The sequence below is a fragment of the Cetorhinus maximus genome, chromosome 1 (assembly GCF_964194155.1).
Source record: "Cetorhinus maximus chromosome 1, sCetMax3.hap1.1, whole genome shotgun sequence".
NCBI classification, from domain to species: Eukaryota; Metazoa; Chordata; class Chondrichthyes; order Lamniformes; family Cetorhinidae; genus Cetorhinus; species Cetorhinus maximus.
The window spans coordinates 28,550,813-28,566,320 of record NC_135879.1 but is presented as its reverse complement, the minus strand read 5'-3'; the positions used below and the strand labels follow the sequence as shown (position 1 = coordinate 28,566,320).

General features: G+C 43.9%; 1 protein-coding gene across 4 annotated transcripts in view; it reads left to right on the top strand.

Moving 5' to 3' along the window:
• Nucleotides 1–742: 742 nt before the first annotated feature.
• The window catches only part of LOC144678942 (alpha-1,3-mannosyl-glycoprotein 4-beta-N-acetylglucosaminyltransferase B-like), a 285,879-nt gene continuing 271,113 nt past the window's right edge, over nucleotides 743–15,508 (top strand). For all 4 annotated transcript variants that reach the window (XM_078539086.1, XM_078539067.1, XM_078539076.1 and 1 more), the window contains exon 1: nucleotides 743–1,365. In XM_078539086.1, the coding sequence (XP_078395212.1) occupies nucleotides 1,275–1,365 (91 nt within the window). In that variant the 5' untranslated portion in view covers nucleotides 743–1,274. The remainder of the gene's footprint in view (nucleotides 1,366–15,508) is intronic.

Genomic DNA, 15,508 nt, shown 5'->3' with positions numbered 1-15,508 from the left:
ACAGGGCACAACACCTAAGACACACATGCACACACACAAACACACATGGAACAACACATGGGACAACACACACACACACACAGGGAACAACACCTGAGACATACAGGGAACAACGCCTGTGAGACAAACACACAGAACAACACCTAGTACACACACAAACACACACGGAACAACACCTCACGGACACACACACACAGGGGTCGATACCTGGGACACACACACGCGGATCAATACCTGGGACACACAAAAGGAACGCATGACACATACACACACACACAAACACAGGGATCAATACCTGGTACATAAACACAGGGAACAACATCTGGGAACACACACACACACACGGAACAACACCTGAGACACAGACATGCACACAGACGCAAACACACACACATACACAGGGAACACCTGGTACATACACACACAAACATGGAAGAACACCTGGGACACACACAAAAACAGGGAACAACTCAGGGCACGCGCACACACACACACACACACACACACGGGGAACAACACCTGGGACACACACGCAGGGAACAACACCTGGGACACACACGCAGGGAACAACACCTGGGACACGCACGCAGGGAACAACACCTGAGAGGCGCGCACACACGCAAACGGAACACCTGAAGGACACAAAGGGAGCAATTGCCAATATCGAGAAGTGATAGAAAGTGAAACTAAATAAAGGAACTGTGTGTGTATATGCGTATGTGAGACAGAGATGCTACTTCAGTGAGAAGCACTCAAGAGGAAGGAAGGGTAGCGGCGGTGAGGGCGGAGACTGTCGGGGTTGACAAAAGACACTTGTGAAACCATGACAATCGTCTGAGCGGAGAGTCAAATTTGGCAGCGAGCGAGTCCAGTGAACTGAACAGAAACTCGAATAAAGAGCGGAGCTGCCGGAGAGGAAAGGGATGGAGAAATGGTCGAGAAAATCTGGGAAGAAATAGAGTGGAAATGAATTAAAAGATAAAAACTGGGAGATTTTTTTTTTAAAGCGGGGAACAGAAGGGACTGCATACATGAAGGAGAAAATAGAATAAATTTACAAGGTGGAACGCTGTCCCTATTAGATACGGTCACAGCGGAAACTACTGTATCTGAAGAGTGAGCTGAGAGGAGGAAGGCAAAAGGAGGACTATTGGAGAGAGTGAGACAGACAGTGCTCACCTGGATTAATACCGCAGAGCCTGCCCCCGTCCCCCAGACCAGACGATAACCAGCACCAGCAGATACCTGTCCGCTTTGTATGTTTCTGACATGAAATGAGGCTCAGGAATGGAAGTGTTTTAACAGTGCTCATCCTGAGTGCATTTCTATCAATGTCCTGGTTCGCTTCCCGGCTGAATATGAAAGGTATGTGAGGCATTTATCTGTCCGCGCACATTGTACCTCACCGTGGCTGGTAGGCAGGTGGTTGAAGATACCCAACCCCGGTTGGTTCTGGACACTAGTTGGCTGTAGTTGATATTGCCTGTTTTGGATCTAAGGAAAGCTACAATATTCTGCACGTTGTGTGCATCTGTGCATTTACACTCTCTGTAATCGCCAGGTCCACCACAATTCACTGATCCCACTCGTAATAAGCAGAAAGTCAAAATTAAAAAAAAATGAATGCTGAACTTAAATATGAACACCATTGAAATTTCAAGCCAAGAGAGCAGAATCTGATTGTGTTGTTATGGTTGGGTTAATAATGCACTCTTGGGGAACTCAAAATGGTGAAAAATTGGCCCTGAATGTCTCAAATCTCAGCGCTCCATGTCTCCCAGTTTTCAGAGTCATAGTGGGCCACCCTTGTATTGACCTGAGTGAATAACGTCAATATTGAGTCAAGAAAGTTGACAAAGGTTTGGTTCAACCAGGGGGCACAAAGGTTCTGGGTGTAATTATTTCTCTCTCGGAGAGTACTTCTAACATTTCCTGTTTAGCATTTGCAGTTTTTCTTATTCCTGGCTTACCTTTTCCCAGGAACAGGTTCAGGGAAAATAGATCTCGGTAACTGAGTAAGCGTTGCACTGCAACTTTTTCATGGGGACACAACTGTGGCGGTATGAACACAGCCCAGTAATGCAGTTAGGCAACACTCCTACACGCAAAGGGCGGTAGAAGTTTGACACTCTCTCCCACAAATATTAGTTGATGCTCCGCCAATTGTTAATTTTAAATCTGAGATTGGTAGATTTCTGTTAACCAAAGGTATTACGCGATACAGGGGCAAAGGCAGATATTTGAACTTGGGTCACAGATCAGCCATGACCTCACTGAATGGCAGATCCGAAGGGCTAAATGGTCTACTTCTGGCCTATGTGATATTATGTTTGGAACGTGTAACAGTTCAGGATTTTTTGGGGCTATTTTCTTTCACAGAAAGGATTCGCAAAGTGAATTACTTTAAAAACGTCGAGTTTAAAAGCGATGTGCATTCATAAATGTTCCGGTCAAAAACACAAGCATGGAAATAGTTATTATGCGAATGGCATTTATTTCTTCCAAATCAATAATGATAATCAATGAACATCTCATACCCACTGCGTTGGGAAGTCTCTGGTCCAGACAGCTTGGTCACGATGCCTTGGCAGGTCTGCGAGATGTTAGCAAAGAGAGACAGAAAGGCAGGCAGACGATGAGGTTCAGCAAGACAGGTCAGATTATAAACAGAAGCTGCAGGGCTGTGGCTAAACCCAAAATGAAACGAAAGAGGGTAGTTACTATTTTTAATTCATGGAAGACTTGTTAGTTTTGGAATTATGTAAGACAAGTTACACTTATTGGACTAAGTGATCCCAATAGCTTTTTCTGTATGTTCCGCTGCTGGGAAGTAAAGCAGCTTAAAGATCCACATCCCGTTTTATTTCAGTGTGAACTACATGAAATTTCAGTTAACATCCATCGTACGGTGATAATATTGTTATACCCCATTGGCTGCACTATTGTACTGGACAGTAAGGGTGTCCTCATAAACACAAGCCACTTGGACTGCTTAAGACATTTACTCATACTGCTGTGCTTAGGACACTATCAACGAAAGACCCTAAAGTTGCAATCCTGCTTTTGCAGGTAAATGGAGAGCGCAGTGATGCATTGAGTTGATAAAGATTTGATTTACTGTGCCTTGGCCGTGGATCCTGATATGAGAATGCAGCAGAATTTAGAATCGCCCTTGTGCTACAAGATTGAACGAGTGCATTTTTGTTACACACCCAGGTTTTTAAAGGGATTGTTTGGCTACACAGTGATATTATTATAAAACGTCTAATTACAAAGCCTCAGCAGTTTTATTTTTAAGTGCCAATATGGTCAGGTATCATTCCGGGTTTTGTACATGCGGCTCTGCTTCGACGCAGCTTCGCGGTGAAGTACTCCCCTGCTTTCCAATAAGAAACATACTGGGTGGGAGCAGCAGTGGGACAGCACACATCCTTAAACAGAACCTCCCTCGTTTAAGAAAAGTGGAAGAAAATGCAACTTGTGGAGGAAAAATTAGGCGATTTGTGAGGCTTTTGGTAACTCTAATTGAAGGCCTATGAAAAGTATGGAGAAAGGCAATAGTTCAACTTGAGAACAGCAATGTTGACATTACCCAAGATGATCTTCATCCATACGTTGTGCAATCCCAGCTCAGCAAGTCTGTGATATCTTCCTTGATTTCAACACGTGCCACTCACCCAGGTCCCACGTCATGTGGTTTCCGAACATGCAGCAATTCAGTGTTTCCGTTACGGCGACGCCCATGAGGCAGTCTTGAGGAGAGGTGCAACTTTGGCGCTCTATTTTCTCGCGTTCAACTTGTAGCAAGGATTTCCCGCGGCAATTTTCTTATTTCCTTTCCGGGGTACTAGATAAACTATTTTCCTATGAAAGCCAGGAATTGAGAAAAAAAAATTCTATTGCCCTACTGATTTAGTCTGGCCCTTGCTCCAAGACCACTGGACCCCTTTCCAAAGCAGGCAAGACAATGGGCGGGAAATCACAGTAAAATCAGGAGTAAAGTCCCGATGGTAGGTTATGAGGCCTAAGAATGACCTGAGTAAGATTTTTAAAAATGGCAAAGGGTCTTACAGATAATGCTGTTTTTTTCACTCACTAGGGATCTTCCCCATCTTTGGACTGTATCATTCCCAAGAATGAGACTTGGGATTGGGTCTTGGCTGGGCTGCATTTAGGCTCCAGTGAGAGCAGGAATAGGAGCCCCCTGAGCAATGCTGTCTTCCTGTTTTAATTATAAGACAAATGTCATCCAGGTATTTGAATAGATTCGCTGGTGAGGAGACATCTTCTAGTTCTTGTATATATAGAGGTGAAAAATATCAGAACCATTCTGTGATAAAGTTCATCGATCTGGGGACATTAAACTTCATTTCCCTCCTTATCGTCACTGCCTGATCTGCTGAGTGTTTCCAGCATTTTTCTGTTTTTATCCCTGTGGTAAAGTGAGGTACCCTGCCCCTTTAAGAGAATGCAAGAGTACTGATCATGTGACAGCACTGACACATCACTACAGCACAGGCAACTGGAAACTGTAAGTCTAGTTCTGGAGGTTACTGAGTGAGCACATAAGATCTGGTGCTCTACCCTATGTCTAAATAAGCAATCACTGTTTATTCTTACATCAGTCTCTCTCCATTATTAATTGCAAGCAGCAATTGAGGAGAACATAGGAAGGCGTGCTGTTAGAGTTCGGCTGACCAACGAACCCATTTGCCCAAGGCATAAAAGTAGCGATGAGGATAAAGAACAAAAGAAAATACATTTCAAGATGGGTGAGCAAAACATTGGAAAGAGCATCTCTACTTATCTTGTAAAATAGGCGACAGCCAGAAATTGGAGCAGAAAGCAGTGCAGCAGTTTGGAATTCAAAAAAAAATCGCTGCAGAATCATGATCGTGGGGATTCCGCCAAAACTTGAATAAAAGTGTGAAACCCAGCAAAGACAGCTGCAGAGACTGAGCTAAAAAAAAAGGTGACTGCTTTTAAAGTGGCAATACATTTAAAGAGATACATGCAAGAAAAATGGCTATGGGCAGAAAATTATAAGACACCCTAGAGAGAGCGCAACTCTGTGGAAGGCAAGGGATGAATTGATTGACGGCAGTCAAGAAATCCATGGTAAGCCAAACACCTGAATTTGTCATTACCTGGAAAGCCTATCGGAATTATTTCGCCCTCATGCAGAAACAAAATTTACGAGCTGATCTGCAGCCTTATGTCACCTAGCGCCCCACACTCAAAGACTTTTGACGAGTTAATAAAAATTGTACAGAACCACCTGAGACCAAAGCCATCAGTTACTATGCAGCACTTCAAGTTCAATTCAAGGAACAGGCTTCCGGAGGAGCCAATAGTTGACTATGTGGCCCTTTTAAAGGCATTAATTGAGCATCGCAAATTCGGAACATCTATTAGTGATATGCTGAGAGACCGGCTGATATGTGGGATTGGAGATGATATTATCCAAAGGCGTTTGCTAGCCGAATCTGCTCTATACTTTAATAAGGCATTAGAATTAGCTACCGTGATGAAGAGTGCTGTTAGAAATTCCAAAGTTATAAAAGAAACACAAAAGGCTTCATCCATCTGGTCGAGTGGAACAATCCGGCAACAAAAGCTGCAAAAATTTTGTACTCCATGGAAAGGCGGGAAATGCTCTCTATCCAGACCATTGAAAAACAATGGTACTGCAGTGAAAACCCACAAAATGAATTAGAGAAATACACCCAGGCCACCAGTGAGAGAACGACAATTCCAGCAAGTCGAGTGCTTTTTCTGCCACCGCTATGGCCACATAAGGTGGCACTGCAGAGAAAGGCTAAAACAACACTATAAAGGCAGAAGGGAAAATCATGAAATATGCCTCATGGAAGAGCCAGAAGAAATAGAATCAGACATCCATTCGTTATATAACCTCAAAGTGGGTAGAATCGAGCCAATCCAAATAGTCATTACAGTTAACGGACAACCCATTAAGATGGAAGTTGATACAGGAGCATCGAAGTCCATCATTGGAAAGCATACATTTAGATATCTGAGTAAAGGAACCCATCCTTTGGAGTTAGAAGTTTCGAAAACAAAGCTGAGGATATACACGGGCGAAGAAATAAATGTGAAAGGGGTATGTCAAGTCAAGGTGCAGTATAAGGAACAGTCTGCAAAATTACCCCTATTTGTAATGTCAGGGACGGGACTGAGTCTCCTCAGAAGGAACTGGCTGGGAGAGATAAATCTTGAGGACCCACTAAGTTCCCAATTCGAAACCAGAAGTGTTGCTGCAAGAAAAAATGAGTACGCAAAGACCCAACGGGAGAAGCCCATTGAAGTGTTACACCAGGTCAGAGTTCAAGCTGAAGTCAACATCCTTCGAAAGGAAATGGAAAATCTATTCAAGGACTTTCGTGCGCTACAAAGTTCAATCAGCTCCCAATTTGTGCCACTGAAAAGATATGAAAAGTTAAGGAAGATTTAAGCCTGTCTCTAGCCGAGTTAAGGAACGAACTAGCTGAGAAGGGGCAACGACATATGGTTCTCCAGGAAACTATTAATGAGAATAGGAAAGAATTGTAAAAGCTGAAACAGTGGTTGCATAAAAGCCCTGAAGCTTTAAAGCTAGAAGGCCCTGAATTCTCAGAAGAGCTGTTGGAAAACCCAACTGCTGAGCTCATTCATGTTCAGCTCACACCTGAGTCTAGTCCAGCCAACAGCGAAATTAAAGAGAAGACAGAGATACGGGTCAGTGCTCCCAAGAAAAGGTCACGCAGAAAGAAAAAGAGAAATTATTGACAGTCCTCGTTAAGAAAAACAAAAAGATTTTTTTTCTTTTCCTCTTTCTCCTCACACATCATGTAGCTCATCGCTGCATTGCTTTGTGCCTGTTGCCCTTTATTCATTTCAGCTTGGAGGGGACGAACATGTTTGCACCCAGAAGATGGTGAAATCATCCACTGAGGGACATAGTGGGCAACTGCCCCTGAAAAGGAGGTATCAGAAACACAATGTCAAGGTTGTTGGACTACGATGCTCAACCCGTCAATGAAGGCCTCCTAAGAGAATTGACCTGTAAATAGCTATTGTGTAAATAGTTAATGTGCTTTTATCTTGTTAGCTGTACTTTTAACTAAAGGGGGAGGGATGTGGTAAAGTGGGGTACCCTGTCCCTTTAAGAGAATGCGTGTGTACTGATCATGTGACAGCACTGACATATCACTGTACAGCACGGGCAACTGGGAACTTTAAGCCTAGTTCTGGAGGTTTCTGAGTGAGCACGTATGATCTGGTGCTCTGCCCGATGTCTCAATAAACCATCACTGTTTATTCTTACATCAGTCTCTTGATTACAAGCAGCAATTGAGGAGAACATAGGAAGGCGTGCAGTTAGAGTTTGGCTAACCAACGAACTCATTTACCCAAGGAATAAAAATTCCTGATTCTAGTTCTGGTATGGAGAGTCCATAAATGCCGTGACCTTTTGTTCTATGTTGAACATTCCATTGCCACACCGGGATAGAGTTTGATTGTATGACAATATTAAATATGTGATAGCGAGTTGGCAGGCTGATCGACATGTTTTTGTTCCATTGAAGTCAACCCTCTCTCCCTCATTTTACACTATCGCACTAAGATCCACCCTGCAAAATATCTCCTAGGGATGGTAGGAGTCCTTACACTATTTCTTTCAAAAGTTCTATCGTTTTCCTGAAGAAGTTCCTATGCAGGGGTCCATTTGGATTACAGTCAGTCACAAAGCTCCTCATTAGGCCTCGTTAGCCTCTCATTGGATATTCACTACAGAACAGAATCCAATACATCTAAGCTGAAATAACTGTTGTAATTTCTTTATAACTACCTGATTGCTGTTGTTCTGTTGATAGGATTCTCCACTTTCCAGGTGGGAGAGTTAGCATTGAGGCCCTTCATTGTGAATTTGATGTCCAGTCCAAAAATAGACTAATTTAGGAGTTTGACAATTACTTGACTCATTGGGATCAAGTTTGCCTGCATCTTTCACTGTAATTTTTAGCGTCTCTGTCTATGGTGGGTTGAGGGGAATTTGTTGATTGCCAATTGAAGCACCTAGTCCCAAGATCAGGGGTGCGGATATTGAAATCAGGTCTCTCTGTTGCCCTGACTGTGGGCCATAATTTTAGGAGAGGAGAGAATGAAAACTGGAGCAGCAGACCTTTGTAAATATTTCTCCTTTGTATATTCAATCCATTTAATAGCATATTAACATTGGATTCAAAAATCTAAATATAGGCAAAGAATGTAACACGGTTATAAACTTTGACCTTTGCTTTTTACTGGGCCTGCCTAATGGATAGCCTAATTGAATCTGCAAAATGAGCGTTGGGTTGTTACAAACTGTATCATAGACTGAACCCATCCAAGAACCCAATTTAAAAAACACTTTCAGGACCTAAGTGCTTTACAGTCAATGAAGTACTTTTGGAATGCTGTACTGTAGGAAGCCTTAACTAAAAGCTCACTTGGTTTTTATTTCCCTTTCCTGTACCTCTCCCCATAATGATTCTACCTGCTGGTTGCACCCAGTCAGATGCTTCCTTGCTAGCATTTCTTTAAGCATCGTCATCCCAAATGGTTCAGGAATCTTTCTCAGTTCCATGAACTGGCTTCGGTTTCTCTTTTCGGGCAGCAGATCATTGTGCTTTCGTACGGCCTCGTGCCTGCAGGTGCCCTCTAGTACTGACACTGCCAGAGAAAGTGAGGTCAGCATAGATGGATGTCTATGCTACTAGGCCTGTACCCTAGGCACCTGCCTGCCTCAGAATATTGCAAAAAAAAAAGTGTTTCAGATGTGGGGGAGGTGGGGTGGGGGTGTGGTGGTGCTGCATGTGCTTCACTTAGAAATGTATTCTTGAGAGTGAGGGTATTATCTGGCGGGGCCCATCTTCCTTAAACACTCCCTGATGTTCCTTTGCTCCACACTCTTTTGCATCTCCTCTTCATTCTATGTGATGATGGCACACAAGGACATGCCTATAAAGAATGCCATACTTCCGAGAACTCACGCTCTCACAAGCAGTGGGATGCAAATTTGTAGGCCAAATGTCAATTTTTTAAAAATGTTGTAAAATGTTATCCCAAGCTGCAGAAATATCCATTGAAACTAGTGATAACAGCTGTGCCTTATAATTCTCAGTGTAAAATACCCTGAGTACTTTGCAATTGCAAAAGCAATTGAAACTGCAGTGCCTTTGGCCTTCAACTACATGTAAATGACCTCACTTGGGACTCAGCAGGTGCAGCACAGGGGGGACCAAAACATTTTGAAGGATCCATTTTGGAAAACCAGCATAAATGGCTTCTGTCTCATTTTGCTGCCAAAAATGGTCACTTTAGCCTGATTATACACTTGAATTATGCCAAATTTCTAGGCCTAATTTGCAGGCATTTTCTTTGCAAAATTTCTAGTTTCAGTGTCTTTCCAGAACACAATGCTGAAATCTATTTCTTGAAGCTCGTCAGTTGTCTGACTAGTTTAAAATAAATAGGGGAAATGTTAACATTCTGACACATTAGGATCAGGGGGTCCTTGAAGCGCATGCAAATCCCAGAAGACTGGGTCTTTCATCTGTGACAGATCCCCTGCCTGGAAGTCAGCCTGATTCCTGATTAACAGGCTCGGCTTCCACTCAAGGCACAGAGGACTTCAGAGCAAGCCAGAAGAGCAGATAGGTCCCGTCCTGGAATCTAGGAGGAGGCATTGTCACCTCCCAAGTGGTATCCGATTCCCCACTCTAGCTGACCCCCAGAGAGGAGTCTGATCCCTGACCAAGGTAAGAGGTCTCTCATCCATGATCCATTGCAGGGGCTCCAATCCACAATCTCAGGGATGTCTGATCCCATGGTGTGTGTGGGGTGGCTGGTGCAGGGGTGAAGTTAGGGGTTGGTTGTATGGGAGATGTAGAGTCTGATGGTGGGAAGCTTGCAGGGGTTGGGTGGCAGTGCTGTAGTGGGAAGTTTTGAGGTGCAGGAGCTATAAGGAAATGTGTTGCCATATCACTTCTAAATCTACTATTACATTGTATTTTCCTATGTATTAATCATTTGAGTACCCAAAAATCAGTAAACTATGCTTTTTGAGTGAAAAATATCAGTGTTGTTAGGCATTTTATTTAGAAGTATGTGGTATTTTGAATCATTAGTCTTTAATGTAGCTAGAATTTCATTCAGCAACATTTTACAGGTTGAGTATCTGTTATCCAAAATCCTTGGGGCCAATCCCATTTCAGATTTCAGGTCATTTTGGTTTTCAGACACCACATATAGGAATAGGTCTACTTACATTATAATAGCTTAAGCCTAGGCTAGCTATAGTCTAAAGCCAATAAAATGGCTGGAATAGTAAGATCTATCACTGAATAATAAATGCAGCCGTAGCACCCGTAGCACCATCGTCGATTCTGCTTGTAGGAGAGGGTTCAGAGTGTCGATGTACTCTGCTGGGAAGCATTCTTGAATCATTCTTCCAGCTTCATCTGCCTCATCAACATTGGTTTTTGTTCCATAGATTTGTCTTTTATTTTATAGATTGACATTATTTCTTGCTCATTTATAAATGCACGTTGCTCAAGTGCAGCTATCAATCCATCACACATCTTAATAATACCATCAATGGGCACCTTCTCTATCGGATTCACTATGTCATCCTCATCATCGCTGTTTTTATCATTTACATTCCGTGACCCGAAAATTGCCTTCGTCCAGCAGCTGAATTACTGGAGATTTTAGAAATTGTCCTGTTTCCTGTGGGCAGCTATTAGCAATTCTGACCGAGGCCTTTCTCCCTTCAGGCTGGCAGTGGGTCCTGAGTAGGCCAGTAGATTTCAGGCTGTTTTATTTTATGAGCCATTAACCTACCACTTCGATGGTGTGGAGAGCCAGGCGTTGGGGGAAAAAGGACAAAACACGTAGACAGTAAATAGGCAACGACTGGCACACAATGCGGTGACACCAGAAAAGGAAAGTAGTTTTGGCATGTTGTTCACCTCCAGGGTTTAGCCTCACCATCTGCAATTATCCTGGAACTCCATGTTCACTCAAGCTTTACCTTCAAAGCACACTTTCAGATCTTCGGCCATGTCAGCCAGAGCACCGCTGCTCCAAAGGCCCGCAGGAAGGAGTCACCAACATTTGGTGCCTCCTCGGATTTTCATGGCTTCTTTTGCTTCTTCCTTTACAGGTCTTTCTTTAACTTGGAGCTTTCTTTAACTTTACTTCTGGAAGCTCTGGGACCTTTCTGCTGTCCCTCTTGCTGTGTCCTGCTCCACGGACTACCTCCTCTGTAATGGCTCTCCTGCTCAGGTCACCTGACCTGTATTTTCACAGTGTTTGGACCCTTTTTCCACTGCACACGCGTGCAGGGCTGTTCACCGGCCCAAGGAACAACAAAAGACAAACTGCGCATGTGCCGGCCAGTCCCCAGCCGGTGCTTGTGCAAACAGCCTGAGAGCGGCCGCAGCCTGCGGGAAATGTAGTTCCACGGCAGTGGTGCCAAGTTCCTGGTATGCTCACCAGGCGCAGGGGGAGTCGGCGCTGTTGGTGGGTGGGAGTTGGGGCTGTCACTGGTAGAAAGAGAAGGTGGCGGAGTGGCGCTCCGGTGCACTCGGGCAGCGCTACACCACTGTTGGGGTGTGGTGGGGTGGTGGCAGGACGAAGCACTTCTTCTGGCCCACAAAGAGTCTCCCTGAGAGTAAGCCTGCCTTACTGCAGCTACCAGGTTTCCTGAGGCACAGGAAACCAACCGACAAAAGTTATACCATAAGACCATAAGACATAGGAAAAGAAATTAAGCCAATTGGCCCATCGAGTCTGCTCCGCCATTCAATCATGGCTGATAAGTTTCTCAACCCCATTCTCCCGCCTTCTCCCTGTAACCTTTGATCCCCTTACCAATCAAGAACCTATCTATCTCGGTCTTAAATACACTCAATGACCTGGCATCCACAGCCTTCTGTGGCAATGAATTCCATAGATTCACCAATCTCTGGCTAAAGAAGTTTGTCCTCATCTCTGTTCTAAAAGGTCTTCCCTTTACTCTGAGGCTGTGCCCTTGGGTCCTAGTCTCTCCTGCGAATGGAAACATCTTCCCCACGTCCACTCTATCCAGGCCTTTCAGTATTCTGTAAGTTTCAATCAGATCCCCCCTCATCCTTCTAAACTCCATCGAGTATAGACCCAGAGTCCTCAAACGTTCCTCATATGTTAAGCCTTTCATTCCTGGGATCCTGTAAAGCAATTTAAACCTAAGGCTGGAACATATTTGAAATTCCAACACATTCCCTGGGAACAGGCTGACTTCCATTCTGAATAAAACCCAGAAGTCTTAGAGCCGACTTCCTGACACACTTCATTTTTTGCCTATTTAACCACCCACCCTCACCCAATCCCACCCATTTACCATGTCAAAATTTACCCCCAATGTGCATCTGCCTTGTATTGTCATCAGGATGCTTTGTTGAGAGAGGAAACGGTTCTTTGTACAAAGAGGAATATGTTGCTGAAATGTTTGCAAGCAGCCCAACTTTAGTTCGTTCAGTTTGTCTCCGGCCACTGGGTACTATGAAGAATTCTGTGAATTGGAAATTCCCGGGATATTGGGAACACTGATGAGTTGTTCTTAATTTAAAGTGTAGTGACACTTCATCAACTTGAAAGTTACACAGGAGCACTCCACCATTCCTCGGAAATTCACCCCTAAATTTAAATAAACTGGATGTCATCTAATTAATTCTGTGGTTTATTTTGCTTCTGTCATTTTATTTTGTGGTAAATCTGATAGGGAGCTTTTCGTCTAACACAGAGATGGCTATGTTGGGACATGTAATGCCCATTTGTTAAGCGCTATGCAGCCAACTAAGGCTCAGAGATGGGGTCTGAGATGCATGCACTCACTTTAGATGGAAAGTGTACAGGACACTATCCTGGTAAAGAGGTTTGCGTAGGTGTGTCAATTGCTGGCAGCACATGGAGGAGGTAGATCATGGCGTAAATCAGTGTGCAACACCGATTTTCCGCCAGTGTCAATTCCCAACACTACACAGATAGTCTGTTCAACCTCGCACAGCTCAACATGATGCTAAATAGAATGAAGGGTCCACCACAGTGCTATTTAAAGGGACCATGGACAATTTACAGGTTAGTTGCTGGATTATTTCTTCTGGCTGTTGGTGCAATTATACATGGCTGTGGAGGTTTCCCAAACTTGAATACTCCACAGGGAGTGCTCTGGCTGCCCTTGCATTACTTTTTTTTGTCATATAGAATATTGTGCTGAAAGAAGCTGCTTCCAGACATGAGTGGCTTGGCAGGTAGGGTTGCCAACCCTCCCAGGATGGCTAGGAGACTCCGAGAATTGTCCACAATCTTCCAGATACTATTAAAAGCAGTCCGGGAGATTTTAGAATGATAGGATTCCCCATTCATCGACCAACTCCTGTCCTGGCAGCCACAAAGTCCATTTCATTGAACGGCATTTCACAGGCAGGCTAGGCAGTACTCCATGCAGGCGCAGCCAATGTGGTGACATAGCACATTATGTCACGGCCCCACACATGTACTAAGCTCGTGGATGTCGCTGCTTGCTGCCCTGCCTGTTTTTTTCCCTACCGGCACTGAGTGTGGTATGAGCTAGCAGGGGAATCGGCATTTCTGCAGCTGTGAGGCCATGGTGCCGGGGATGGAGTGGGCTAGTCATAGAGTCATAGAGTTATACAGCATAGAAACAGGCTCTTTGGCCCATCATGTTCATGCTGGCCATCAAGCACCTATCTATTCTAATCCCATTTTCCAGCACTTGGCCTATTGCCCTGTATGCTATGGCATTTCAAGTGCTCATCTAAATACTTCTTAAATGTTGTGAGGGCTCCTGCCTCTCCCGCCCACTCAGGCAGTGAGTTCCAGATTCCAACCACCCTCTGGGTGAAAAAAGTTTTCCTTAAATCCCCTCTAAACCTCCTGTCCCTTACCTTAAATCTGTGCCCCCTGGTTATTGACACCTCCGCTAAGGGGAAAAGTTCTTATCTATCCTATCTTTTGTTAATGTAAATGTAACCATCAGGAGAGCAGAACCCGAGGCAGCTAGTTACCAAAGCAGCACCCCGTGTCTGTTGTCCGGGGCTTTGGACTTTGCTCCCCACTGGATGGGCTCACCTGCTTGAGCCACGTCGCCTGGATTCTGTGACGTCACGTCCACTGACGTCTCCTGGAATATGCCCAGCTGGAGTTGGCAACCCAATTGGCAGAACTTCCTTTGGGAATTGAAGATGACTGGGAGAATGAAGAGAGGCCACACAGCAGGACAAACTGCAGAATGATCTTCAGGGAGCAATCTCCTTACCTCAGCTTTAGTGAGGACCAGTGCATGAGACATCTTCATTTGGCACTTAGAAAAATTCAAAGCAATCAGACAGGGTCAACATGGTTTTGTTAGAGGGAAATCATGTTTAACCAATTTATTGGAGTTCTTTGAAGGAGTCACATGTGCTATGGATAAAGGGGAATCAGTGGATGTACTTTACTTAGATTTCCAGAAGGCACCTGGTAAAGTGACACATCAAAGGTTATTGCAGAAAATAAAAGCTCATGGTGTAGGGGGTAACATATTGGTATGGATAGAAAATTAGCTAGCTAACAGGAAACAAAAAGTTGTCATAAATGAGTATTTTTCTGGCTGGCAGGATGTAACGATGTAGTGATGAAGGGACTGAGGGAATGGTGGCCAAATTTGCTGATGACATAAAGATAGGTAGGAAAGTAAATTGTGAAGAGGATGTAAGGAGACTACAAAGTGACATAGATAGGTTAAATGAGTGGGCAAAGGTCTGGCAAATGGAGTGTAATGTTAGCAAATGCAAAATTATTCATTTTGGCAGGAAGAATTAAAAAAGAAGCTTATTATCTAAATGGTGAGAGATTGCAGAGCTCTGAGATTTAGAGGGATCTGGGTGTTCTAGTGCACGGATCACAAAAGGTTAGTATGCAGGTTTGGAACTAATTAGGAAAGCTCATAGAATGTTATCATTTATTGTGAGGGGAATTGATTGCAAAAGTAGGGAGGTTATGCTTCAGTTGTACAGGGTATTGGTAAGACCATGTCTGGAGTATTGTGTACAATACAGGTCTCCTTATTTAAAGAAAGATGTAAGTGCATTTGAAGCAGCTCAGAAAAGGTTTGCTAGACTAAAAACAGGAATGGATGGGTTGTCTTATAAGGAACGGCTGGACAGGTTAGGCTTGTATCCACTGGAATTTAGAAGAGAAAGAGGCGACTTAATTAAAACCTTTAAGATCCTGAGGGGTCTTGATAGGATGGATATGGAGAGGCTCTTGTGGGAGAATCTCGAACTAGGGGGTCTGTTTAAAAATAAGGGGTTACTCATTTAAACAGAGATGAGGAGAATTTTTTTCTCCCAAGGGGGTTGTATGTCTTTGGAACTCTCTTCCTCAAAAGACGGTGGAAGCAGAGTCTTTGAATGTTTTTAAG